The 25,390-nt window shown below is 39.8% G+C and overlaps 1 protein-coding gene across 1 annotated transcript in view; it reads left to right on the forward strand.

Annotated features, from left to right (window-relative positions):
- Positions 1-25,390, forward strand: part of smg1 (SMG1 nonsense mediated mRNA decay associated PI3K related kinase) — a 170,708-nt gene that overhangs the window by 61,647 nt on the left and 83,671 nt on the right. The window contains exons 13-25 of the mRNA XM_048609660.1: positions 2,394-2,663; positions 4,680-4,810; positions 5,588-5,749; positions 5,900-6,018; positions 6,099-6,186; positions 6,300-6,401; positions 7,527-7,667; positions 7,802-8,001; positions 10,367-10,563; positions 10,984-11,148; positions 12,935-13,089; positions 21,076-21,224; positions 23,850-24,051. Of these exons, the coding sequence (XP_048465617.1) occupies positions 2,394-2,663; positions 4,680-4,810; positions 5,588-5,749; positions 5,900-6,018; positions 6,099-6,186; positions 6,300-6,401; positions 7,527-7,667; positions 7,802-8,001; positions 10,367-10,563; positions 10,984-11,148; positions 12,935-13,089; positions 21,076-21,224; positions 23,850-24,051 (2,081 nt within the window). The remainder of the gene's footprint in view (positions 1-2,393; positions 2,664-4,679; positions 4,811-5,587; positions 5,750-5,899; positions 6,019-6,098; positions 6,187-6,299; positions 6,402-7,526; positions 7,668-7,801; positions 8,002-10,366; positions 10,564-10,983; positions 11,149-12,934; positions 13,090-21,075; positions 21,225-23,849; positions 24,052-25,390) is intronic.

Genomic DNA, 25,390 nt, shown 5'->3' on the forward strand with positions numbered 1-25,390 from the left:
GGCAGGGAATTCCACAGATTCACAACCCTTTGGGTGAAGTTCCTCCTGACCTCAGTCCTACATCTGCTTCCCTTTATTTTGAGGCAATGCCCTCTCGTCCTAGTTTCACCTGCTAACGGAAACAACCTCCCTGCCTCCACCTTATCTATTCCCTTTATAATCTTAAATGTTTCTATAAGATCTCCCCTCATTCTTCTGAATTCCAATGAGTATAATCTCAGTCTACTCAGTCTCTCCTCATAATCCAACCCCCTCAACTCTGCAATCAACGGAGTGGATCTCGTCTGCACCCCCTCCAGTGCTAGTATATCTCTTTTCAAGTAAGGTGACCAAAACTGCACACAGTACTCCAGGTGTGGCCTCACCAGGACCCTATACAGCTGCAGCATAGCCTCCCTGTTTTAAACTCCATCTCTCTAGCAATGACAGACAAAATTCCATTTGCCTTTTTAATCACCTGCTGCACCTGCAAACCTACTTTTAGCGATTCATGCACAAGGACACTCAAGTCTCTCTGCACAGCAGCGTGCTGCAATTTTTCACCATTTAAAACATAGTCCATTTTGCTGTTATTCCTACCAAAATGGATGACCTCACACTTATCAACATTGCACTCCATAGCATGGAATTCTATACAAGGCAATGTATCTGTTTTTACAGTTGACTTTCCAATGAAACTGGGAGACGGTGACCATAATCTGTTAAAGATGCTGCAGAGAGAAGATGCTAAGAAGTTCCAGAATTTGTAGACAATAAACTGATGTTTGAGCTAGAACGCAGAAAGATAGTATTGAACATGATGGAGAAACATCAAGTGTCATCACTTGAAATATTCTACCAACTGTTTCAAGTGGTTCATACAGTGATCTTATCATTCAGGAATAGTTTTGTCTTGTTCATGCAATGAGTTTCATTAAAATGAAGACATTTTGTAATGGTTTCTAATAAGTGCTTAACTGTCATTTTTTTTCCTGTTCGGAGGAGAGTGAGAAGCATGTGTTACAATGAAAAGTTACCACCCTGACTTAGCACAGTGGGCAGTTGATATTTCACACAGCCGCCTTCAATACGTGCAGAAAAATGATAAAAACTTATACACCAACATCATGGTGTGATTGGTGTTAGAAATATTAATTCCTAATCTTGCTCTTTTATTAGTACCTAAATCTTAACAAACCTGTATATTTGGACCATGAGATGTTGGAGCAGAAGTAGACCATTCAGCCCATTGAATTTGCTCGACTGGTCAATGAGATCGTGACTGATCTGATAATCCTCAATTCCGCTTTACTGGCTTTTCCTCCCTACTCTTGATTCATTTACTGATTAAAAATCTCTGTCTCAACCTTGAATATACTTAATGACCCAGCCTCAACAGCCTTCTGTGGTAAAGAATTCAACAGACTTGCTACCCTCTGAGAGAAGAAATTCCTCCTCAACTCTGTCTTAAATGGGCAATCCCATATTGAGGCTCTTCCATCTGGTTCTAGGCTCTTGCACCAGGGGAAACAACCCGTCTGATGCATCTGTCCTGTCAAGTCCCGAGAGTCTTGTATGTTTCAAAAAGGTCACCCTTCATTCTTCTATATTCAAATGAGTACAGCCCTAATCTACTCAACTGCCCTCATAGTAATAGAGTCCCTCCATTCCTAGTAACGTGCTAATGAATCATCTCTGGACTACCTCTAATGTCAGAGTATCTTTCCTTGTATAAAAGTTCTGGATTATTTAAACGTCCTGTGGAACTACAAATTGTTGAGCTGCTCTTTCCAGTCTTGGGTAACAGACTGCCCTGAAGCTGTGTTTGATAGTTTAGTGACTACTAATTTGGGAGCTGTTGTTGTGAGTTGCTCCATTGTAAGATGGGGTAAATGAGCATAATCAGGATTAGTATAATTGATGCCTTATGACCTGAATTTCTTCAGAAAGTAGAGTCCTTGTTTGTTCTGAATACTATTTAGATTTGAGTGTCTTCTGTAATGACCTTCTAATCAGTTGTGCTTTTTCTTTTCTTTTAAAAAAAAAAGCATCAAAATGTGTAAAATTGCTGTCAAACTAAGATAGCAATTCCTGTTTCTGTGCTGCTGTAAATTTATCATACTGAGATTTCTGACTACTTTGTGTGAGAAACCCTGAAGGCTTGCCCTAGCTGACTGGCTAGCCAACTTTTATATTGCTGTAATGTGGGTTTGATCCCAATGGAATAAAAACTCTATAGTCATAAATTTTTGCTTCAAACGTTATGCTAATTATAGCCCTGTTCACTGGTTTTTAGATTTGAATGTTTTGCATTAAACCTTTCTCGCGAGATGTTCAAATTTGTTTTTCTAGCAAATTATCTTGTACTGTTATTGAATGTCAATAATATTTTTTGTCTATCTTTTCCTATCCAGGTTGTTTCAGCAGCACAATATGTATATCAGGCTGTGCTAAGCCTGAAGAATATTCCTGTGTTAGAGACTGCTTACAAACTTATCTTGGGGGAAATGACATGTGCACTTAACAGTCTCCTTCAAGGCCTGACTCTTCCTCTGGTCTGTTCAGAGATACAGCATGAAGCTTTCAGGGACAGAACATTCAAAGAGGAAAATGCAGAGTTTGTAATAATATTTGACTTAAGTGCCCTTACTACAATTGGAAATGCAAAAAATTCCTTGATTGGTGTAAGTATTATGCTGATATGGAAGAGTTAAATTAATTACGTACTTGCACAGCTTTTAATGAAATTAAACAATGTGTGGCTCTGTCTTAAACTTAACCCTTTCACTGTGTGTGTGTGTGAATAAAGTTGGAGATCTGCTTTAGATCATGTACACCATTGGATGGCATACTGAGACCATTGTTGGACTAACAACTGCCTTATTTTTCCACATTTTTGCTTCTGAGAAATGCCTTGCCCAGACTGTCCAAGGCCAGAATAGAATGTTGTCATTTTTGGAGATATGATCCCAGTTCACATTATTACTGGACAAGCCAGTTCCTAGAGCAAAACCAAGTTTGTTCGATTTTTAGCTTGGCCTTTTTTTTAAAAACTCTAGACGTTGCTTACTGAACACACTCACGAGAAACTGCTAATGATTTTCAGAACACAAAATAACAAGCCTTAGTAAACAAGAAAAAATGAGCTATGTAATGAGACTAGAAGGTTAGAAATATTTCATTTAACATCAGAAAAGTATTCAAATTCACACTATCCCTTTATTTGGAATAAAATCCTTACAAACACTCTGCAGAGTTACAGCTACCTACACATTAAAAATCTCTGCTGAAACCCTGGTTGGTACAGTTGCAGTTAGTTTCCTTGTGGCATATCTGACTGTTAATCATATTTTCAACTCTTGGCTCATGGCCCTAGAGGCTGTGGATATGCAAGTGACATGTAAATACTGCGTAAATATTGAGAGTTTCTGACTCGACTAACCTTAAGGCAGTCAGTTCCAGACACCCATCGCCCTCTAGGTGAAAATAATTCTCAACTTTCCTCTTAGTCTTGGTACCTCCCTACTACATTGCGCCTCACTTTTCCAGGTTGAATTCCATTTGCTACTGCTCTGGCCACCTGGCTAGTCCATTGATCCTTTACAGAGGAACTGCCGTTTTCCAAGACTAGGAAGATGTTTGCAAGTGAGATGCACTTGGGATTGCCCTGCTGTTTGCCTACTTCACTTGTTTAGTCTCCTGGTCACCCATTCCCCCTCTGCTTGCATTTGATTAGCTGTGGAGGTGACCACATCATCTACAAACCTTTTAGCCACATGATTGCACCATGGTAACCTCCCAGCTGCCACTGAAGCTCCAAAGCCCACAGCGCATGATCTGGCTGGAGGCACCTCCTGACATGTGGCTGTTCAGACCAACCGAAACATCTAAGATCTCCCACAGAGTGCAGGATGTTTAAATCATAGATGTGCAAATCTACCTGAGCTGGCAGATGTATCTTAGCTAAATAGAATATGGACACTTAGTTAAATTTTACCCCTACTCCTACTCAAGTATAGACTAGAAAAGTCTTTATTATTCTTTCTCAGACAAGCTGTTGGGATCTTCTAATTTTATCAAGCAAAAATTTAATTTGGAAGTTTTAAAATGAGTTATCTGCTTAAATTTGTTGAGCTGTACATACAGCCTTGATTTGAAAATGTATTCATTTGCAAGAGTTGAGAGCAATATCCACCAATTACCTACCTGCTCTCCTGTGACACTACACTTTGTTTTTGATGAAACAGCCTCCCACTTTGAAATATTTTTTGCTCTCCCTTGTTAAACTTCACTTCCACTGCTCCCAAGTCCCATACGGATCCACTCATTGAAATGCACATAATCAAAGCAGACTTCCAGTCAGCCTTGTACCACTCAGAACAAATTTGAAATGTAATTTCTTAACATGCAGAATGCAAATATAAGTTCTAATTAATATTGTGAAGAGCAATGTTTAAGAAGTGTCTTGCATCTTAGTTGTCTATGCATAGGATATGCCAGTGCCTATGGCCCCTAAACCGTACATAAACTTTAAAACGTGATCCTCTAAAATTTTGTTTGAAATATGCGACATGAACAAATTATGAAGTTCCAGAAGTATCTTTCCCTAATTGCAAATAACTTTTTGCAGTTTATTGTGGGATAAATGTACTATTGCGTGTTAATTGTTTTCAATAATGTTTTGCACCTTTCCCATACAGATGTGGGCTCTTTCTCCCACTGTGTTTGCCCTTCTCAGTGATAACCTTACAATTGTACATGCCAATCTTGCAGTCCATTATCCTGCCATTCAGTATGGAGTCTTGTACACTTTATATTCGCATTGTACAAGGTATGTCTGCTCTTATTAAATTGGTGTAATTTCTTTTAACTGTCCTGTATAATTTCTGTTTCTTATATTCAATAAAATTAAATGACATTCGAACAAATGGAAGTATCTCCCATTTAAAGGTTAATTTATGTTCCTGTATGGTGCAATAATTATTCATTTGGGGCAGAGTGGGAATTTTTCATTTGATTTATAGAGGCATCAATGCTTCTAAGTTAGTTTCAGCCTATTGGAGGTAGAGTCTTTAATCTTTGTATCTGAAACTGTTGTATTTTAATTCGGTAAACGGTTTTAATTTGTTAAAGAAGTTTGGAAGGTTTAGATTGTTGCATTAGTAGGGATGAGAGTTGGAGATTATAGCCATGTAGCAAGAATTTTGGACCAGAGGATTTAAGAATCTGCTAGTTTAATTGGGCAAGTATCTTGTGTATCAGAAAGTTGACCTTTACATGAGAGCTTTGATATACATCTACTTGCATGTCTTATATTTTAAGTAAATTCATAGGAAGCTAAAACAGTTCAAATCCATTATGACAAGGGCATAAGGAGTCTGCAAGTAGATACTGATAGGTAGAATAAATGGGCAAATATTTGGGAGCATCTAATACAAGAAAGTGTGAGGTCATTTGAAATTTATTTGAACTGTCCATTTTCCTTTGAAATTTTAGCAATCTTGTGTGCAATTTTTTAAAACATAATTCTTTCCAAAACAAGTCCAATGGATTTTTTTTTGTGCAATTCTAAGTAGTGTAGAAATTGTTCATTTGGTTTTGTTTGCAGGCATGATCATTTCATATCCAGCAGTCTTAGCTCATCATCGCCTTCTCTGTTTGATGGTGCTGTTATCAGTACTGTCACCATGGCAACAAAGAAACACTTTTCCATCATACTGAATCTTTTAGGAATGTTGCTCAGTAAGGATATCTTAAACCACGATGTAAGGTAAACAAGATTTGTTTTTTTACCAATTTATTTTTTACCAATTTATTTTTTCCACCAAAGCATTTTGGTTTGATATTTGTCATTGTAAATTCTTTAACGTTTAAGAATTGTGTACTTTGCTTAATTTCTTTTAAATCTTTCGAATCTCAGGAAGTTATTACTAACCTGGGCATTGGAAGTTAGCATTTTAATGAAGAAGTCGGAAACTTACGCTCCCCTGTTTGCTATTCCATCTTTTCACAAATTCTGCAAAGGGCTGCTATCAAATGGTAAGATTTCTGTCAATCAGTGATTTAATATTAATGTTTTAAAGCAATGTTCACCTATTATTCCTGTTTTTTAAAAACAGCTGTTCATGAAGATGCTTCAATCTGCTTGCAAGCATGCAGCAGCCTACAAATTGTTTCTACTTCCTTGCCAAATGACCTCTTGCAAAGGTAAAAATTGAATTTTAAAAATTTTGCTGTTAGTTACTCTTTGAGAATTCTATCAGTGTTCATTTTTTAGGAGTCATATCTAAAATTCACAAATTATTGATTTTGCTGCATAGATGTGTCGATGTGTGTCGTGTGCAACTGGTCCACTGTGGAGTTCGTGTTAGGCAAGCTTTTGGGAAACTTCTGAAGACTATTCCTCTGGATGTTGCTTTAAGGTGTGATTAACTTTAACTTCAAAATATCTTCTAACCATCCCTTCCGATATTGATTTTAATAGACTTCATATTTGTTGATCTAAAGGTAATTAGGTTACTAATGATTTGAAAGAGGGGCAGAGTGTAATGTATCCATATGATACTGATGATATAAAAATAAGTGGGAGGGCATTAGACAAGGGCATAAGGAATCTGCAAGTAGATACTAATAGGTAGAATGAATGGGCAAACACTTGAGAGAGTTTAATACAAGAAGCTGTGAGGTCATTCACTTTTGTCGAAAGAATCAGAAGACGGACTATTTAAATTGAGAGGGTCCAAACAAACACAGTGCAGAGGGATGTAGATGTTCTTTTGCATGAAACACAAAGGGTTAGCATTCAGGTAGTGTAATTAATTAAGGCAAATGAGGTTTTAGCCTTTATTGCCAGAGTTTGGAGTTTAAAAACAAGATGTTTTGGCATAACTGAACAAGGTGTTGTTGAGGCTGTACCTGGAGTACTGTGTATAGTTAAGATTGGGTTTTTTGCCATTGGTGATATTTCAAAGATTTACTAGGCTTGATGCCGGGATGAAGGGGTTGCCTTATCAAGAATGGCTACATGGGATAGGCTTTTATTCATTGGAGCTTAGAAGAATGAGTGGTGGTCTTACTGAAACAGATAAGATTCTGAGGGGAAAACAAAACCAAAATACACCGGATGTGAGAAATCTGAAATAAGAGGAAGTTCCAGACAATGTGGTTGGTCTGGCAGGATCTGTAAAGAAAACGTTGTTGTCTCAAGCCAGATATGACTTCTCGGAACTATCAAAAACTTCCATAATTTTAACAAGGTCTATCAGATCACCACTTGGGGCCGGGGGGCTGGTGAAGATAGGTGGTATCTGCAATTTTAGATATTAGCTTTTGATTTTGAAATTCAAATCATGAATCTAAATTATGAACAACAATGGCCCCAGTGTGATTGTGTGGACTGCCGTTCCACACCTTTTGCCACACTGCAGTTGATTTTTCCAATAAAGGCAGACTTTTATTAAAAACTGCACATAGTAAAGTTATAATGTTTGTATAATGTGTAAACAATAGGATGCTGGTTATAAAATTGAATATTTTTTTCTTCACAGTAACAGCAATCACACAGAAGTACAAGGGATCTCACTGGCTATAAGTGGTCATATGAGTAAAGCTCCAAGTAACACATTTCATCCTCAAGACTTCTCTGATCTGATCAGTTTCATTTTGTACGGAAGCTGTCACAGAATTGGGTAGGTTTGAATTTTATTTTTAAATCCCTTTGCTAGATTTTCTTAGTATTTTATGTTCAAGTAATTGGCACATTGGACTCTCAAATGTTCCTGATTGTCGCATAGAACTGGTGTAAGCTTTCCTTTACTTTCAGCAAAGATCATTGGCTGGAGAGGCTGTTTCACAGCTGCCAGAGATTAGACAAATATGATCAGTCATCTATTCCACGAAACCTATTAAAGACAGAAGCTGTGTTATGGCAATGGGCTGTGTGGGAAGCAGCACAATTTACAGTGCTTTCAAAACTACGAACACCGCTGGGCAGAGCACAAGATACATTCCAAACAATTGAAGGTAATTAGATCAATCTGTAGTCATGCATTTCAATTCTTATAGAGATTTCACTGTCTTGATGTTATGTTCCCATCCTCTTTGTTCAACTTCTACTTCCACAAACTCTTTTGAACTCTCCTCTATGAAACTTATCTTTTTCTTCCTTGACACAACTCCTGACAACCCAATATCCTTTCCTCGCTCACATACATAATATTGCAATTTTTTTTTTTCCAACTGTGGGCACCTTCCTGTTAAAACTAACAATCCATTCCCTCTTCAAAAACTTTTTTCACAGCTTAGTCTGAACCTTTCCAAGCAGGTGAGCAGAGGCACATCAATAATTTACTTAGAGTTGCAGCATTCCCCTTATACTTTATTTGTGGTACTTTCCTTAAAAAAAAAAAGGAGTGAGGAGTTCACACCATTTGGACAAATGTCTGTCAAAAAAGAAATTAGTCTTGTTTTTGAATCTGCTCCTACTGTTACAGTATTCCTGCATTCAGCTCTTGCTCCCTGGGCACCCACCTTTGCCCAGTAGACTGATATCTCTCATGAGCTACCTAGGTATCTCCCTTGAAACAAGTATGGGGAAAGATGATGGTATATTGGTAATGCCTCTGGGATTAGTAATCCAGAGGTCCAAACTAATTGTCCTAAAACAACCGGTTGAAACTAAATTCCCCTGAAACGTAGAACTAAATCTAGTACGCTGAGAGATTCATGATTCCTGATTATGGCAAACAGGCAGGAGAATGGCACAAAGTCATAACGTTCATTGAGAACTACTGCAGACTCATTGAGCCAAATAGCTGCCTCCTGCATTGTATCAATTCTGATAAAGCTAGTCTCAATAATGATGATCATGAAAGTATTGTAGGTTTTTTACAGCAATCAGTGAGGTTCTGAAATGTAAAAGAGAAAATGCTGGAGAAACTCAGCAGATCTGGCAACATCTGTTGACAGGTAATATTTTGAGTCCAGTATAACTCTCCTGAACTACAGGACAGGGATCCTCTTCCTGCTCCACTCCTGCCACTACCGCACTTGATCTCAGTGGGAATTTTGATTTGATTTGCTTAATTTCTCTTCTCCCCTCATGCATTCTGATGTGTCCCGCTCTTGGGTCTAACTTTGACTTTATCAAACTGCTGATTAAACGTGGATGTCGTTGTTATCCGGTGCCCTGACCTCTACCTGGCAGAGACTGAGCAGCAACTGTCAGACACTTCCTTCAATGTCTCCCTGAGCCATGACCCTACCACTGAGGATGAAGCAGTTCTATAGATGTCGTATTGACTCCATGAGGCCGTAGGAAATAAGAGGAGCAGTAGGCCATTCAGCAGTTAGAGCCTGCTGCATCATTTGATAGGATCAAGGCTGATCTGGCGTTCTTCGCATCCACTTTCCTGTGTTTACCCTGTAGCCTTTGATTCCTGGACTGATCAAGAAAATAGGCTTAGCAGCCGTGCTGTCAGTCATTTTTTTTTAACCCCTTTATTCTTTCATGGAATGTGGACAGCATTTGTTACTCATTCCTGATTGCCTTGGAAAGGAGTGGCTTGCTGGCCATTCCAGCAGACAATTAAGAGTGAACTGTATTGCTGTGCATATGGAGATAATTTTGGACTAGTTCAGGTAAGGATGGCCGATGTTCGTTCTTCAAAGTCTCTGCTTAAGTATACATAAGAACTCTGCCTCCTTAGCTTCTGTGACAGGGAGGTCCACAAACCCTTAAGACATTCCGCCCCCATCTCAGTACTAAATTGGCATTCCCTTTATTCTGAGACTATGCCCTCTGGTTCTAGACTTTCCCATGAGGGGAAAAAATTGTCTCTGCATTTACCCTGTCAAGACTCTTTTAAGAATCTTTTATGTTTCAGTGAGAAATGTTAACTTTGTTCCTCTTCCAGCATTTTCTCTCCATTTCAGATTTCCAGTATGTTGCATTCATTTGAGTGGCTCTCTCATGTCCTTTGAAGGAAGAGCATCTGCCATCCTTACCTGAACTAGTCCAAAATTATCTCAATGCACAGCAATAAAGTTCACTCTTAATTGTCTGCTGGAATGGCCAGCAAGCCACTCGTTTCCAAGGCATTCGGGAATGAGTAACAAATGCTATCCACATTCCATGAAAGAATAAAGGGAAAAAAACATCACTTAGCAGCCACGCTGTCAGACTATTTTCTCAGGACATTCAGTATTTCCTGCTTTACTTTCCCACCCTGTTGAATAAGTATTCTACCTTCTGTGAAATGGCAATCTCTTTGATTGTGTCTTCCAGCAAATTCTTGTTTTAGAGTCATCTTTTTATTTAAAAAAAAGTAGCATTCTGATCAATTGTTGTATGCACCTAACTTATGCAATTTGTCCCTTAAAATTCCAGGTATTATTAGGAGTTTGGCTGCACATACTTTGAATCCTGACCATGATATAAGCCAGTGGACCACGGCTGACAATGATGATGGGCATACAAGCAACCAGCTGAGACTTATTCTTCTACTTCAGTTTTTGGAAAACCTTGAGAAGTTGATGTACAATGCATATGAAGGATGTGCTAATGCACTTACAGCACCACCAAAGGTTACCATCAGTTTGTTTAGTCCAAATTCAAGTCCATTTGTATGGATTACCCAAATCATTCAGATTTGGAAAAAACAGTACCTATTGTAGCAAAAACACAAATTGATGGAGAAACTTGGTAGGTCTAGAAGCATCTGTGGGGAGAAAGCAGAGTTAACACTTCAAGTCCGGTGGATCTTCATCAGAACTGGTCATCTTTTAAGTTGAGTTCTGATGATGAGTCGCTGGACTTGAAATGTTAACTTTGCTTTCACCCCAAAGATGCTGTCAGGCCTGCTGAATTTCTCGAGCAATTTGTTTTGGTTTTAGATTTCTAACATCTGCAGTTCTGTATTTCAATCTACGTTGTGTGTATTTTCGTGTTTAACATTGGCACGCAGTGTTCTCCTTTTTTAAGTTATTTATGATCCTACATTGCAGGTCATTAGGACATTTTTTTACACAAATCGCCAGACATGTCACGACTGGTTAACACGGATCCGAGTGGCTATAATGCGGGTTGGCTTGTTGGCTGGGCAGCCAGCTGTGACAGTCAGGCATGGATTTGATTTGCTGACAGAGATGAAGAACAGCAGTGTATCTCAGGTAGGTGCAACATTTCATCGACTGTACTAAAATTGAGGAAGCTGTCAACAACCTGGTATTTAAGGTATGCTTTTGGGATCTAGTTTCGGGCAACTCAAAGTGGAGCTCTCCAGTCACAACAATTTACTTCCCCACCTTAGACAATCACAATGGGTTCAATCTAGTGACTAAAGTGGAGAATTTGAAACTCTTCCTATGAAGAGTTGATGGGAATATTAGCCACTCAATGATTACCTTTGGGAGACAAAGCAAGGAAACATCTAAACAGCATATCCTGGAAAATACATAAAACAGTAGTGATCCATTCATTACACGCATTTAAAAATGATCAAGACCTATCAGAAATCACCTTCAAAGTGTGCAGTAGGCAAAAACTGACGAAGGAAAAATGATCATTGTTGAATTAATTGTACTCATCAACTGCAAAAGTCCTCTGATTTAATAGGAAGCAATCAGGATCCACTTCCATTCACCAGGCAGGTAGTAACTAACAGTTAACAATCAGCATTGCACAATTACATAACATCTTGAAACTAGCAGTGGAAAGGTGGACAGTTTACTGAGCATTTTGTTTTCAAATTGCTCTCAGCTCTTCCTTGTTCAGACCCTCTTGTGCAGCTATAAATAATAAAATAACATTCACCCTGCGAACTACAACATACAAAAGGCATCATAATTACTCACCGAAAATGAAATCAGAATGTTTACAACTAATTACAGACTGATTGAAGGAGAGGAAATTTAAAAGCTGTGTTTGTGGTAATCCTCCCTCCCACCCCACCCCACCCCACCCAAAAGCACTTAATATATCACCCTGTTTATAACTATTATAAAGAGCTAGTCAGCAAAGGAACTATTAAAGTTGCAGAGAGAAATAACAAGTTAGCATTTCAACCATGACCTTTCATCAGAATGCTTAAGGGGAGTTGTATTTGAATTGCTAATTTCTCTCCAAGATGCTGTCAGATTTGTTGAGTTTTTTTTATTAGTACTTCCTGTTTCTCGGATTTCCTGTATCTGGGGTATTTTGTTTATTGTAATGTGCTGGCACTGGCTAGGAAAGTTGTTTTTTTGGTAGAGTGGGATATGGTGAAACATATCTTGCCCTTGAGCTATGCCAACAGATTGGTCATTCATACACCAAGAAATGCAGATGACTCCCCTCAACATATTGTCGCTGATTGGAGACGACATAGTTGGAAAATCTCCCAGGAGTTGTACCATGCTGGTAAATTACTTCAGAAAGAACTAAAAATCCACTGAAGTATTTGTTACCAAAAAGTGGAAAACAGTGTAATAAGTGAATGGTTTAAAGCAGGAAAATGAAAAATGCAAAGAAGCATTTGGGTCTTCATAGCATATAAAACACAAAAATGCAAATAATGCAAAAACTTTGGGTGGAGAGAGGTTTACATTTTGTGGATCTTGTTATGTCAAGTTTAATTTATAAATTAGTTCGGTGATATAACAGTATGTTTATTAGCACCACTTACCTGGCATCACTTCAGCAAATTCACTGTTGTTGAGCACAGTCTCATGTAGTTCACATATCAGAAACAAATGTAAACCTTGGAGTTCCTAAAGTAATAACATTTGAACCCTATTCATTTTACTGAGGTGTTTCGTTCATTTCATCTGAAATGATTCTAGCAAAAGTGTTACATCAAATCTGATCTTTACAGTTCAGAAATCTGAGTGCCTTTCGCTGTCATAGCTTATTCATTTCTGCTTCTGATGGCATGTCTTCTACGATTCAGATAATAACTGTTTTGAATGTTTTTATTAGGGAAATGAAATGGAAGTGACAGTTATGATGATTGTTGAAGCACTCTGTGAACTGAATTGTCCTGAAGCTATACAAGGAATGGCTGTCTGGTCTTCTGCTGTCCTTGCAAAGAGCCTTTCATGGATAAATTCTGTGGCACAGCAAGCTGAAGGAAGGTATAAGTTGTTTTATGTATAAAGTAAACTTTGTTTTAAATTTACAAAAAGGGTCTTCCTTGATTAACATTATCATAACCTACAGACCAGATGCTGCAAAATTGACCCTTGATACATTATCAACTGTTCAACAAAACATTCCACATCTAGAAATAAAACTCAATGTACAATTCATTTTTAAAATGAAGAATTGAGTACAAGTGATGTACAAATTTGACAAATTTCAATGACATTAATTAAATAGTAATATGGGGAGATCTTTAATCACTCCAGCTTGAACTGGAAGAAATTTAATGATAAGAGTATAGAAGGAGAGGAATTTCTGATGTGTACAGGACAACTTGATTGTCTCCAGTTCACAAAGGAAATTAGGAAGGGAGATAAGGTTGTATCTTGTTCTGGGTAATTAAATAGGGGAGCATGTGATAACTTCGATAACAGCACTCGTAATATCATTCACTGTCGAGCAGTAATGGAGACAGATCAGAAAATATCAAGGGTAAAATTGATTAACTGGGAAGACAATTTCATTGACTTCTGTACGTTTTGGATTTTGAATTGGGCCCAAATTATGCTATTTATTTATTTATTTGCTTGCTGCTTGAACCGTTCAGGCATTGGGGAGTAACTTGGGAAACTTAAGTAATAAGGCAGCAAGGCAACTTTATGGCTTGTCATGGCTCTTGCTTCCTGCTTCAACTTAAGGCGTGCAATTGACAGTCGGTTGCTGGTCTTCTCACTGACTGGATAGCAGGTTCTACTGGCATGAATTTCAAATTGGGTTTGCATGCCTTGATCTCTGAAAGGCCATGCGTTGTCAATGCTTTCCAATCTAGAACGCATAGCATAATCAGTGATGTTATAAGATTCTGATTGGCCTAGCAGTGGTGAAGTATACCTGTAATTGGCCCTTGAAGGCGATAGACATTGACTGATGTCACCTCACAGTATCTCCTGATTGCCTTTTTAAGGCGTCCATTGGCCCATTATGTTCTTGTGACTTTCCGAAGATGAGGGTGTCATTTTAAGATGTTTTCCTTGGCCCATTGTTCAGGATGGGGTATTATTTGCTGCCATACCCATGCTTGTAGTTTCAGTTTTTGTTTAATTGGTGCAAGTTCCTCATTAAATCGAGCATGTGTCTGATTATTTGTTTTCAGAGGCCATTTCTTAGATATTTTCCACCCTGTGATTGTGGGTGCTTGGATCAATTTTCACAACTTTTAAAACAAGAAGTGAGGGAAAAAATTACTTAAAACCATGTGAATATTGAAGATCACAAAATACTGATATAACTTACAAAGCCAGTGATATACATTGTGCACATTGCTTATTATGAAGTTTGTATACAGTGTATAACGCATGAGGTAGAGAGATATATATGTATGTTCCGTTAATATGTAGTCTTGAGTGATAATCTGAAGGATTATACAGTTACAAATGTAAGTACATGTTATTGCAATGTTAAGTCTAATAGAATTTGTTTAGTCAAACATGATCTTCTAAAACATTGAATTGAAACAAATGTTATTTCTCCTTTCTACCTTCCAACCCTTTGTTGACAACACTAAATAATTTTTCTGATAACAGATTTAAAAAAACTAAACTCCATTCAGCCATGAAGGTTGAAAGTTCTTACAGTATAGCTTGGTGAAATCCCCAGGTAGATTTGTTTGCCGTCTAGTAAGCTAGAACCACATGATATTAAAGTACCAAAATCTACGTGGGTTGCAGTCAAGCAGAATGAGATAATATTAGGTTAACAATAGAACATAGAACAGTACAGCACAGTACAGGCCCTTTGGCCCACAATGTTGTGCTGAACTTTTTACCCTAATCCAAAGGTCTATCTAATCTCCACCCCTACCTTATACTAAAAATCCATATGCCTATCCAATAGCCACTTAAATGCTCCTAATGAGGCTGACTCCACTACCCTCTCCAGCAATGCATTCCATGCCCCTACCACTCTGAGTAAAGAACCTACCTCTGACGTCTCCTCTGTATCTACCTCCACTCACTTTAAAACTATGCCCCCTTGTAATAGCTACCTCCACCCTAGGAAAAAGTCTCTAGATGTCTACTCTATCTATACCTCTGTGTGTTTATATGGATGCATTTATAACTAGACTAAACTATGACAGTAAGACACAGGAACATAAGCATCGAATTGGCCCTGCAATTCAGTGAAGTTGTAGCTGATCTGACAATCCTCAACTCCACTTCCCCATGGCCCTTGAGTCCCAGATTGAAATGTCAGTATGCATACTGCACTTTAAAAGGGAACACAGATTGGAAAAGGCCTTGTAGTAATAAAGCTGAAATGAAAATAAAGGTAAGAGAATTCATGAACAAATTAAGCATGTCCTTCAATTGGAAAAAGTCCAAATTCCAAAGCTAATGATGTTTGGGTGGCGAAGGGAAACGAAGTTGAAATAAAACAAAAATGACAAATGTGAAGAGCTTCCAACCACTAAGCAGGAAGATTATGGAAAGTACAAGAATAAATTGAAAAAGTTATTGTGAAAAGATGAGTAGACCAGATTTTAAATAGTCATAGAGCTGTACGGCATGGAAACAGACCCTTCTGTCCAACTCATCCATGCCGGCCAGATATCCTAAATAAATCTAGTCCCATTTGCCAGCATTTAGCCCATATTCCTCTAAACCCTGCCTATTCATATACCTGTCCAGATGCCTTTAAATGTTGTCGTTGTATCAGCCTTTTCCACTTCCTCTGGCAGCTCGTTCCATACATGCACCATCCTCTGCGTGAAAAAGTTGCCCCTGGGTCTGTTTTAAATCTTCCCCTCTCACCGTAAGCCAATGCCCTCTAGTTTTGGACTTCCCCAGCCCATGGAAAAGACCTTGTCTGTTTACCCTATCCATGCCCCTCATGATGTTATAAGGTCACCTCTCAGCCTTCGCACTCCGGTGAAAATGGCCCCAGCCTATTCAGCCTCTCCCTATAGCTCAAACCCTTCAACCCTGGCAACATCCTTGGAAATTTTTACTGAACCCTTTGAAGTTTCACAACTCCTTCCTATGGGAGGGAGACCAGAATTGCATGCAGTATTCCAAAAATGGCCTAACCCATGTCCAGTACAGCACAACATGACCTCCCAACTCCTATATTCAATGCACTGACCAATAAAGGCAAGCGTACCAAATGCCGCCTTCACTGCTGTCTACCTGCGATTCCACTTTGAAGAAACTATGAACCTGCACTCCAAGGTCTCTTTGTTCAGCAACACTCCCCAGGACCTTACCATTAAGTGTATAAGTCCTGCCCTGATTTGCCTTTCCAAAATGCAGCTCCTCACATTTATCTAAATTAAACTGCATCTGCCATCCTTGGCCCATCTGATCAAGACCCCATTATACACTGAGGTAACCACCTTTGCTGTCCACTACAACAATTTTGGTGTTATCTACAAACTTACTAATCATATCTCCATGTTCACATCCAAATTGTTTATATAATTAATGAAAAGCAGTGGACCCAGCACCGATCCTTGTGATGCACTGCTGGTCACAGGCCTCCAGTCTGAAAAACAATTCTCCACCACCACCCCTCTGTCTTCAACCTTCGAGCCAGTTCTGTATCCAAATCGCTATTTCTCCCTGTATTCCATGTGATCTAATCTTACTAACCAGTCTACCATGCGGAACCTTGTCGAACGCCTTGCTGAACTCCATATACTTCATACGTTGCTGGAAAAGCTCAGCAGGTCTGGCAGCATCTGTGAAGAAAAAGTCCGAGTAAACGTTTTGAGTCCGGTGACCCTTCTTTAGAACTGCTCTGAGGAAGGGTCACCGGTCTCAATGTTAATTCTGTTTCTCTTCTTCAGATGCTGCTAGACTGCTGAGCTTTACCAGTAACTTCTGTTTTTGTTCCTGGTTTACAGCATCCGCAGTTCTTTCGGTTTCCATATAGATCATGTCCACTACTCCGCCCTCACCAATCCTCTTTGCTACTTCCTCAAAAAACACAATCCAGTTAGTGAGACAAGATTACCCATGCACAAAGCCATATTGACTATCCCTAATCAGTCCTTGCTTTTCCAAATACATGTAAATCCTGTCCTTCAGGATTCCCTCCAACAACTTGCCCACCATCGATATCAGCTCACTGGTCTGTAGTTCCCTGCTTTTCCTTACCACCTTTCTTAAATAGTGGTGCCACGTTAGCCAACCTCCAGTCTTCCAGCACCTCACCTGTGGCTATCCAAGATACAAATATCTCAGCAAGGGGCCCAGCAATCACTTCCCTAGCTTTCCACAGAGTTCTAGTGTACTCCTGATCTGATCCCAGGGATTTATGCACCTTTGTGTTTTAAGCACCACCACCTCTGTAATATGGCTATTTATTTGCCCACATTCTGTATCTTCCATATCCTTCTCCACAGTAAACACTGATGCAAAATACTTGTTTAGTATCTTCCTCATTTGCGGTTCCACACACAAGCGGCCTTGCTGATCTTTAAGGGGCCCTATTCTGTCCCTAGTTACCCTTTTTTGTCCTTGATGTATTTGTAGATTCTCAACCCTATTTGCCAAAGCTATCCCATGTCCCCTTTTTGCCCTCCTGATTTCCCTCTTGTGTATAATCCTACTGCCTTTATACTCTTCTAGGGATTCACTCGATTCCTGCTGTCTGTACCTGACATACGCCTCCTTCTTTTACTTGACCAAAACCTAATTTCTCTGGTCATCCAGCATTCCCTATACCTACCAGCCTTGCCCTTCACCGCAACAGGCACATATTGTCTCTCAGATTCTCGTTATCTCATGTTTGAATCCTTTCCATTTTCCAGCCACCCCCTTTGCCTGCCCCGATCAACTTTTGAAAGTTCTTGCCTAATACCACCAAAATTCGCCTTCCTCCAATTTAGAACTTCAACTTTTAGATCAGGTCTAATCTTTCCATCACTATTTTAAGGCTAGTAAAATAATGGTCACTGGTCCCAAAGTGCTCCCCCACTGACACCTTGGTCACCTGCCCTGCCTTATTTCCCAAGAGTAGGTCAAGTTTTGCAGCTTTTTTAGTAGGTACATCCACATACTGAATCAGGGTTTTCTTGTACACACTTAACAGATTCAAAGAACAAAGAAAATTACAGCACAGGTTCAGGCCCTTCAGCCCTCCAAGCCTGTGCCGATCCAGATCCTCTATCTAAACCTGTCGCCTATTTTCCAAGGATCTGTATCCCTCTGCTCCCTGCCCATTCATGTATCTGTCTAGATACATCTTAAATGACGCTATCGTGCCCGCCTCTACCACCTTCGCTGGCAATGCGTTCCAGGCACCCACCACTCTCTGCGTAAAGAATTTTCCACGCATATCTCCCTTAAACTTTCCCCTCACCTTGAAATCATGACCCCGAGTAATTGAGTCCCCCCACTCTGGGGGGAAAAAGCTGCTTGCTATTCACCCTGTCTATTCTCATGATTTTGTAGACCTCAATCAGGTGTCCCCCTCCCCCCCAACCTCCGTCTTTCTCATGTAAATAATCCTAATCTACTCAGCCTCTCTTCATAGCTAGTGCCCTCCATACCAGGCAACATCCTGGTGAACCACCTCTCCAGCCCCTCCAAAGCAACCACATCCTTTTGGTAATGTGGCGACCAGAACTGTAAGCAGTATTCCAAATGTGGTTGAACCAAAGTCCTATACAACCGTAACATGACCTGCCAACTCTTGTACTCAATACCCCGTCCAATGAATGAAAGCATGCCGTATGCCGCCTTGACCATTCTATCGACCTGTGTTGCCACCTTCAGGGTACAATGATGCACAGAGAGATCTGGGTGTTCAGGTCCAATTTTCCCCAGGGCTTTTCCATTTACAGTATAGTTCGGTCTTGAATTGGATCTTCCGAAATGTATCACCTCGCACTTTCCTGGATTGAACTCCCTCTGCCATTTCTCCGCCCAACTCTCCAATCTATCTATATTCTGCTGCATTCTCCGACAGTCCCCTTCACTATCTGCTACTCCACCAATCTTAGTGTCATCTGCAAACTTGCTAATCAGACCATCTATACCTTCCTCCAGATCATTTATGTATATTCTTCTCCATTCAAGCCCTTAACACTTTTGGTAGTCCCAATCTATGTTTGGAAAGTTAATGTCTCCTACCATAACCACCCTATTATTGTTACAGATAACTCAGATCTCCTTACAAGTTCTTCTTAATTTCCCACTGACTATTGGGGGCGTCTTTAGTACAATCCCAGTGAGGTAATCATCCCTTTATTTCTCAGTTCCACCCAAATAACTTCCTTGAATGTATTTCCAGGAATATCCTCACTAAGCACAGCTGTAATGTTATTCATAATCAAACCCCCCATCCCCGAGCATTACTATCCTTCCTATAGTATCTATACCCTGGAACATTTAAGCTGCCAGACCTGTCTGTCATAAGAACTAGGAGCAGGAGTAGGCCATCTGGCCCCTCGAGCCTGCCCTGCCGTTTAATAAGATCATGGCTGATCTTTTTGAGACTCAGCTCCACCTACCCGCATGCTCACCATAACCCTTAATTCCTTTACTGTTCAAAAATTTATCTAGCCTTGCCTTAAAAACATTCAGCAAGGTAGCTTCAACAGCTTCACTGGGCAGGGAATTCCACAGATTCACAACCCTTTGGGTGAAGAAGTTCCTCCTGACCTCAGTCCTACATCTGCTTCCCTTTATTTTGAGGCGATGCCCTCTAGTCCTAGTTTCACCTGCTAACGGAAACAACCTCCCTGCCTCCACCTTATCTATTCCCTTCATAATCTTATGTTTCTATAAGATCTCCCCTTATTCTTCTGAATTCCAATGAGTATAATCCCAGTCTACTCAGTCTTTCCTCATAATCCAACCCTCTCAACTGTATCCCTGAGCCATGTCTCTGTAGTTGCTATGATATCCCAGTCCCATGTTCTCAACCATGCCCTGAATCATCTGCCTTACGTTGAAATAAATGCAGTTTAATTTACCAGTCCTACCTCGTTCTCTGCTTTGTTCCAGCCTGCCCTGACTGTGTTTGTCTTGCTTCTTTCCCAACTGCACCAGTCTCAGACTGATCTCTACTTTTAAAAAAAAAAAAAACAAACCCTAGAATAGTTTCTCAATATACAAAATGTTAACAATTAGTTTGGGTCGAAGAAAATCTTCATTAGAGGCGGAGGACATAACAAAGGTTTTGTGCCTGACTTCATAATGGAAGTTGTAGGAGATGGAGGTTACGGACCAGATGGTCATTTCAATAACTAATTAAAAGGAAGCTGAAAGCTGATAAATCCCTTGGATGAAAGAAGTGAAATTGAATCATTTGTCTTAAGCAAGATTGTAAAAATGAATGCTACTGCTCTCTTTAGAATTGCGAATGACGTCAGTTGACTCCAAGTCTAACCCATATACCTTTTGGTAGGGTAGGCAATCCTCCAGATTCAGCCCTTGGGTGAAATTATTGTGGGAGCGCAGAAGTTAATTGATTTATGTTTTCCTATTCCACAGACCCATGATTGTGTTCCTTTGAAGTTTTATGGTTTTAAAAATTAAATCTGTTAGTCTTGCCAATTTTTATTACTTTGTCACTTATTTATTGGAATATTAGATTTTTAAGGCAGTTGCAACACAACTAGAGAGTTGTGATGAGACTTTTTCTTCCATGGTCTATCTCAATTCTTATACAATGGAGAATTTGAATTTTTTTAGGGCTTTGTGTTGACACTTTGATTGTGAGCGTGTGGAAAAGCTGACCTGATGGTCTCATTATCTCATTGATTTGGTTCCTTTGATCGAGCTTCAGATGTTACTTGATGTGGTAAAGTACCATTATGTGGGTTCTGACTTTACCTTTTTTAAATTTTCCAGTTTATCGTTGTTTGCTTTGGGGATAAAATCTTGCGCAACAGTTGTTGTGTTATGCTGCATTTGAAATATCTCATTTAAAAATACACTTCACTACATTGCTCTGTATTCAATCACCTTCAGGTTTGAAAAGGCATCAAATGAATACCAGGAGCAGCTGTGTGCCATGACTGGAGTAGACTGCTGCATTAAAGGCCTTGACAAATCCCTTCTCAAAGTGTCTATTGCCAGCACTGGTAGTAACCTTGCCAGCCCTAAACATACGGGGAATAGTGAGTATGAGTTGATAGGCACAATATGTGAACAATAATTCATGTAATATTCTTCATTTGAAAGAAGAATGAGCTAAAAGATTTGGTGAATAATTTGTTGTTGTCATGTGACATTGGCCAAATTACCAAGCCCCTCAGTTGGGGATTATTGTGGAATAATCAGGAAGAGGTAATTCTAGTAATACAAAATTTTTTTCCATATTGTAACAGTGATGACACTTAAAGTTTTTTTGTTTTCTAAAAATTGCTTTGGGATGGCCTGAAGTTGTGAAAATGGTCTATAAAAATGTTTTGTTTATAAACTTGGGTGATTTCAATGCAGAATCGATGGCAGTATCCCACTGTTTCTATTCCACTAGTAGCTATGTGACTCTTTTCCTGTGAGGTATGTGTAACTCCTTCATCCTGGTATTCCCAGTCCCCTGGTCTTTTCTCTATACCCTTTACAAGAGACCAGCCATTTTCGCTCCGGTATTTCTTCTCCATGTGGAAGGATGCTATACGTCTTTCAGTGGAGGTTTCGCCATTTCGCTATATGAACAGAAAAAGTGATTTAGCATTTTATGAAATGGAAGAAAACCTGTTAGCAAAACCAAATAACTGCATTCTATTTTGTTGCTTCGTGACGCACTCAGAGTCATAGTCATACAGGACAGAAGCAGACCCTTTGGTTTAATCAGTCTATGCTGACCATAATCCCAAAGTAGACTAGTCCCACCTGCCTGCACTTGGCCCATATCCCTCCAAGCATTCCTTATTCATGTACTTATCCAAATGTCTTTTAAACATTGTAACTGTAGCTGCATCCACCACTTCCTCTGGAAGTTCAGTCTAGATACGAGCAATAAGTTTGCCCCCTGTATCTTTTTTAAATCTTTCTCCTGTCATCTTAAAAATATGCCCCCTAGTCTTGAAGTCCCCCACCTTAGGGAAAAGACACCTGTCATTTACGTTATTTATGCCCCTCATCATTTCATAAACCTCTAAATGGTCACCTCTCAACCCCTGCTCTCCAGTGAAAAAATGTCCCAGACTATTCAGGCTCTCCTTAAACTCAAACTTATAATTCACTCATGTCTAACTAAACTATCAACGCAATACGTTTTACCATGATACCAGTTTGCCAGGAGGAAGCTTTTCTTAATGAGACTTAGAGTTTCCAAGCTGCATTTTGGGCCAGCCTTATACAAGTTAGTTTTTAAAAATTGATAAAGGTGCACTGCCATTCTGGCTAGTGCTGAGCTGGTGGAAAACTGTAACATAAAGCATTAGATCACCTACAACTTAGTGCATTATTCAGTTGGAAGCTGTATCATATTTATTGAACAGCTGAGAAAATTTCTTTGCCAGTTCTGTCCCTTTCAGCACCTTCATGTGGCTGTTATTTAAGGGAATCATAGAAACCTGACATTGCAGAAAGGCCATTTGGCACATTGAGTTTGCACCAACCCTCCAAAGACCATCCCACCCAGACCCATCCTTCACGCCCTAACCCCGTAACCCCACACTTACTATGGCTAACGCATCTAACCTGGACACTACGGGGCAATTTACCACGGCCAATCCACCTAACCTGCACATAGTCTTGCAGCACAGAAACAGACCCTTAGGCTGACCAAGTTTCCCAAACTAAATTTAAACCAAACTAACTCCCATTTGCATGCATTTGGCCCTTATTCCTCTAAAACTTTCCCATGCTTGAACCTGTCCAAATGTCTCAATGTTGTAACTGTACCCACCTGTACCAATTCCCCTGGCAGTTCATTTCATATATGCGCCACCCTCTATGGGGAAAAGTTGCCCCTCAGGTCCCTTTAAATCTTTCCCCTTTTCACCTTAAACCTATACCCTCTAGTTTTGGACTCCCCTAACCTGGGGGATTGAAAAGCTTTACGATTCATCTTATCTCTGCCCTTCATGATTTTATAAACCTCTAAGATCATCCCTCAGCTATCTACACACAAGGGGGAAAAATGTCCCAGACTATCCAGCCTTTCCTTACAACTCAAACCTTCCAGTTTCGTAACATCCTTCCAAGTCTTTTTTTGCACCCTTTCTAGTTTAATAACGTCCTCCCTATAAGCAGGGCAACCAGAGTTGTACTCCAAATGTGGACTTACTCATGTCTTGTGCAGCATTAACATGATACCCCAATTCCTGTACTCCATGCTGTAACCGGTGAAGGCAAGCATGCCAAAAGCTGCCTTCACCACCTTGTCTACCTGTGACGCCACTTTAAAAAAACTGTGTACCTGCACCCTTAGATGTCTCCGTTCGTCAGCACTCCCCAGGGCCTGACCATTAACTGTAAGTCATGCCCTAGTTTGTCTTAACAGAATTCAACACCTCACATTTATCTGCATTAAACACCATCTGCTGTTCCTTGGCCAATTTGCTCACCTGATCAAGATCCCGTTGGGCTCTTAGATACTCTTCTTCACAGTCCAATGTACCACCAATTTTGGTGTAATCCGCAAACTTACTAACAATGCTCCTATATTGTCATCTGCATCATTTTATAAAGACAGGACATACATACAAGGTAAATCATCTGAATTTGCTGTCATTTTTTTTTAAAAAAGCTGCAACATTGCATCATCATTGATAGAGCTTTGTTTTGTACAGCTGAAAGCAAGAAAACTGTTCTTACTAAACAAAGTGATACTTCCCCTGAAATTGTGAATTATTTGGCGAATAAAGCTTGTGAATGCTACATTTCATTATCTGACTGGCCAGCTGTGGAAGAATGGCAGAATGGTATCCTAGCGTTGAAGAAAAGTACAAATGGATCATCCATCCACCTGAAGGCTGATTTTAACTACATCAGGTCAGAAACTTCAGGCACTCATTTTCATTTTCTATAAAATGCAACATGTAGTGTTCTGGCAAAATACTGGTATTGTTTAAGACACTTTTTTTGTTCACTCAAACTGCATCTATTTAAAATTTGTGACTTTGTTTATGTTTGCATTTTTAAGCAACCTTTCTTGTCTCTACCCCAAGAACAACTACTCCAACTTCACTAATGGGAAATGCTGCCTGCATTCCAAAACCATTCTAAGCGCATTGATCATGTTGAAATTTTCTCATGTGTGTTCATTCCAGGGATGTGGGTGTTGCTGGTAAGCAATTATTGACCATTCTTCATTTCTGTTGAGAGGTGATGGTGGGCCAGCAATTTTAATTACTGAAGGCATTCCACAGTGCTGTTACTGGCAGCCTCCCGGATTACAGTGTCTGAAGAAATTGTGATGTATTCGCACGTCTAGCTGATGCCTTGGAGAGGAACTTCTTCCCATATGCCTGTCTTTTTCGATGTTGTAAATCCAGATCTTCCTGGGTTGCTACTGAGAAGCTATTGAGAAACAATGCATTATGTATATAATCCACCTAACAACAGCCATGGTATACTGTCCAGGCAGGCACTATTGAATGAAATGTAAACCAAGTGAACAGTTTTCCTGGAAAGTATAATTCCTGAAGAGCTGTAGCCTTTCTACACAGGTGGTATGTAGGTGAGTCGTACAGCATATGATACAAATTCCAAATTGCTCAAGAACGTGAGCAGGTCTAGTAGTATTTGTGAAGAGAAAGTGGTGTTAATGGTTTTAGTCCAGTGACCCTTCAGAACTGATTGTAGCTAAGAAGAGGTTGATATATATGCTAGAGAAGGGGTGGGTGGAGGAGGAAGGAGTAAGCGGTAGGTGAAGATGGGTTCCAGAGAGAGGAAAGCAGTTCAGATAAAGGAATACATAAAGGTTAGCCTGGGAGAATGAATAACTGCTAATGTGGTCCGTTAGTGGTCATGCTTATGTGATGATATTTTGTTCAACAGTGCTCAGTTTGGGTTCTGTCAAGTCTACTTGGCTCCCCACCTGGCCACAGTCTTGGGACAAACATATAAAGAGAAAAATGCTGAATTCCTCCAGAGAAGGAAGGGAGGCTGCTATTGGGACAGCACATGAAATATCACAGCACCAAGTAGCCATGGAAGACTGGTGTGTAGGGTTGGATTGAGAATATGGGGAAAGATGCTCGGGCCCTAATACTATTGAACTCAATATTGAGTCCAGAAAGTTGAAGGGTTCTCAAATGGAAAATGAGGTGGTGTTCTTCCAGCTTGCACAGAGCTTCACTGGAGTACTGTAGCAAGCCCTTTGACCTCC

Source organism: Rhincodon typus, chromosome 21 (genome assembly GCF_021869965.1).
Source record: "Rhincodon typus isolate 14 chromosome 21, sRhiTyp1.1, whole genome shotgun sequence".
In the NCBI taxonomy this organism is placed as follows: Eukaryota; Metazoa; Chordata; class Chondrichthyes; order Orectolobiformes; family Rhincodontidae; genus Rhincodon; species Rhincodon typus.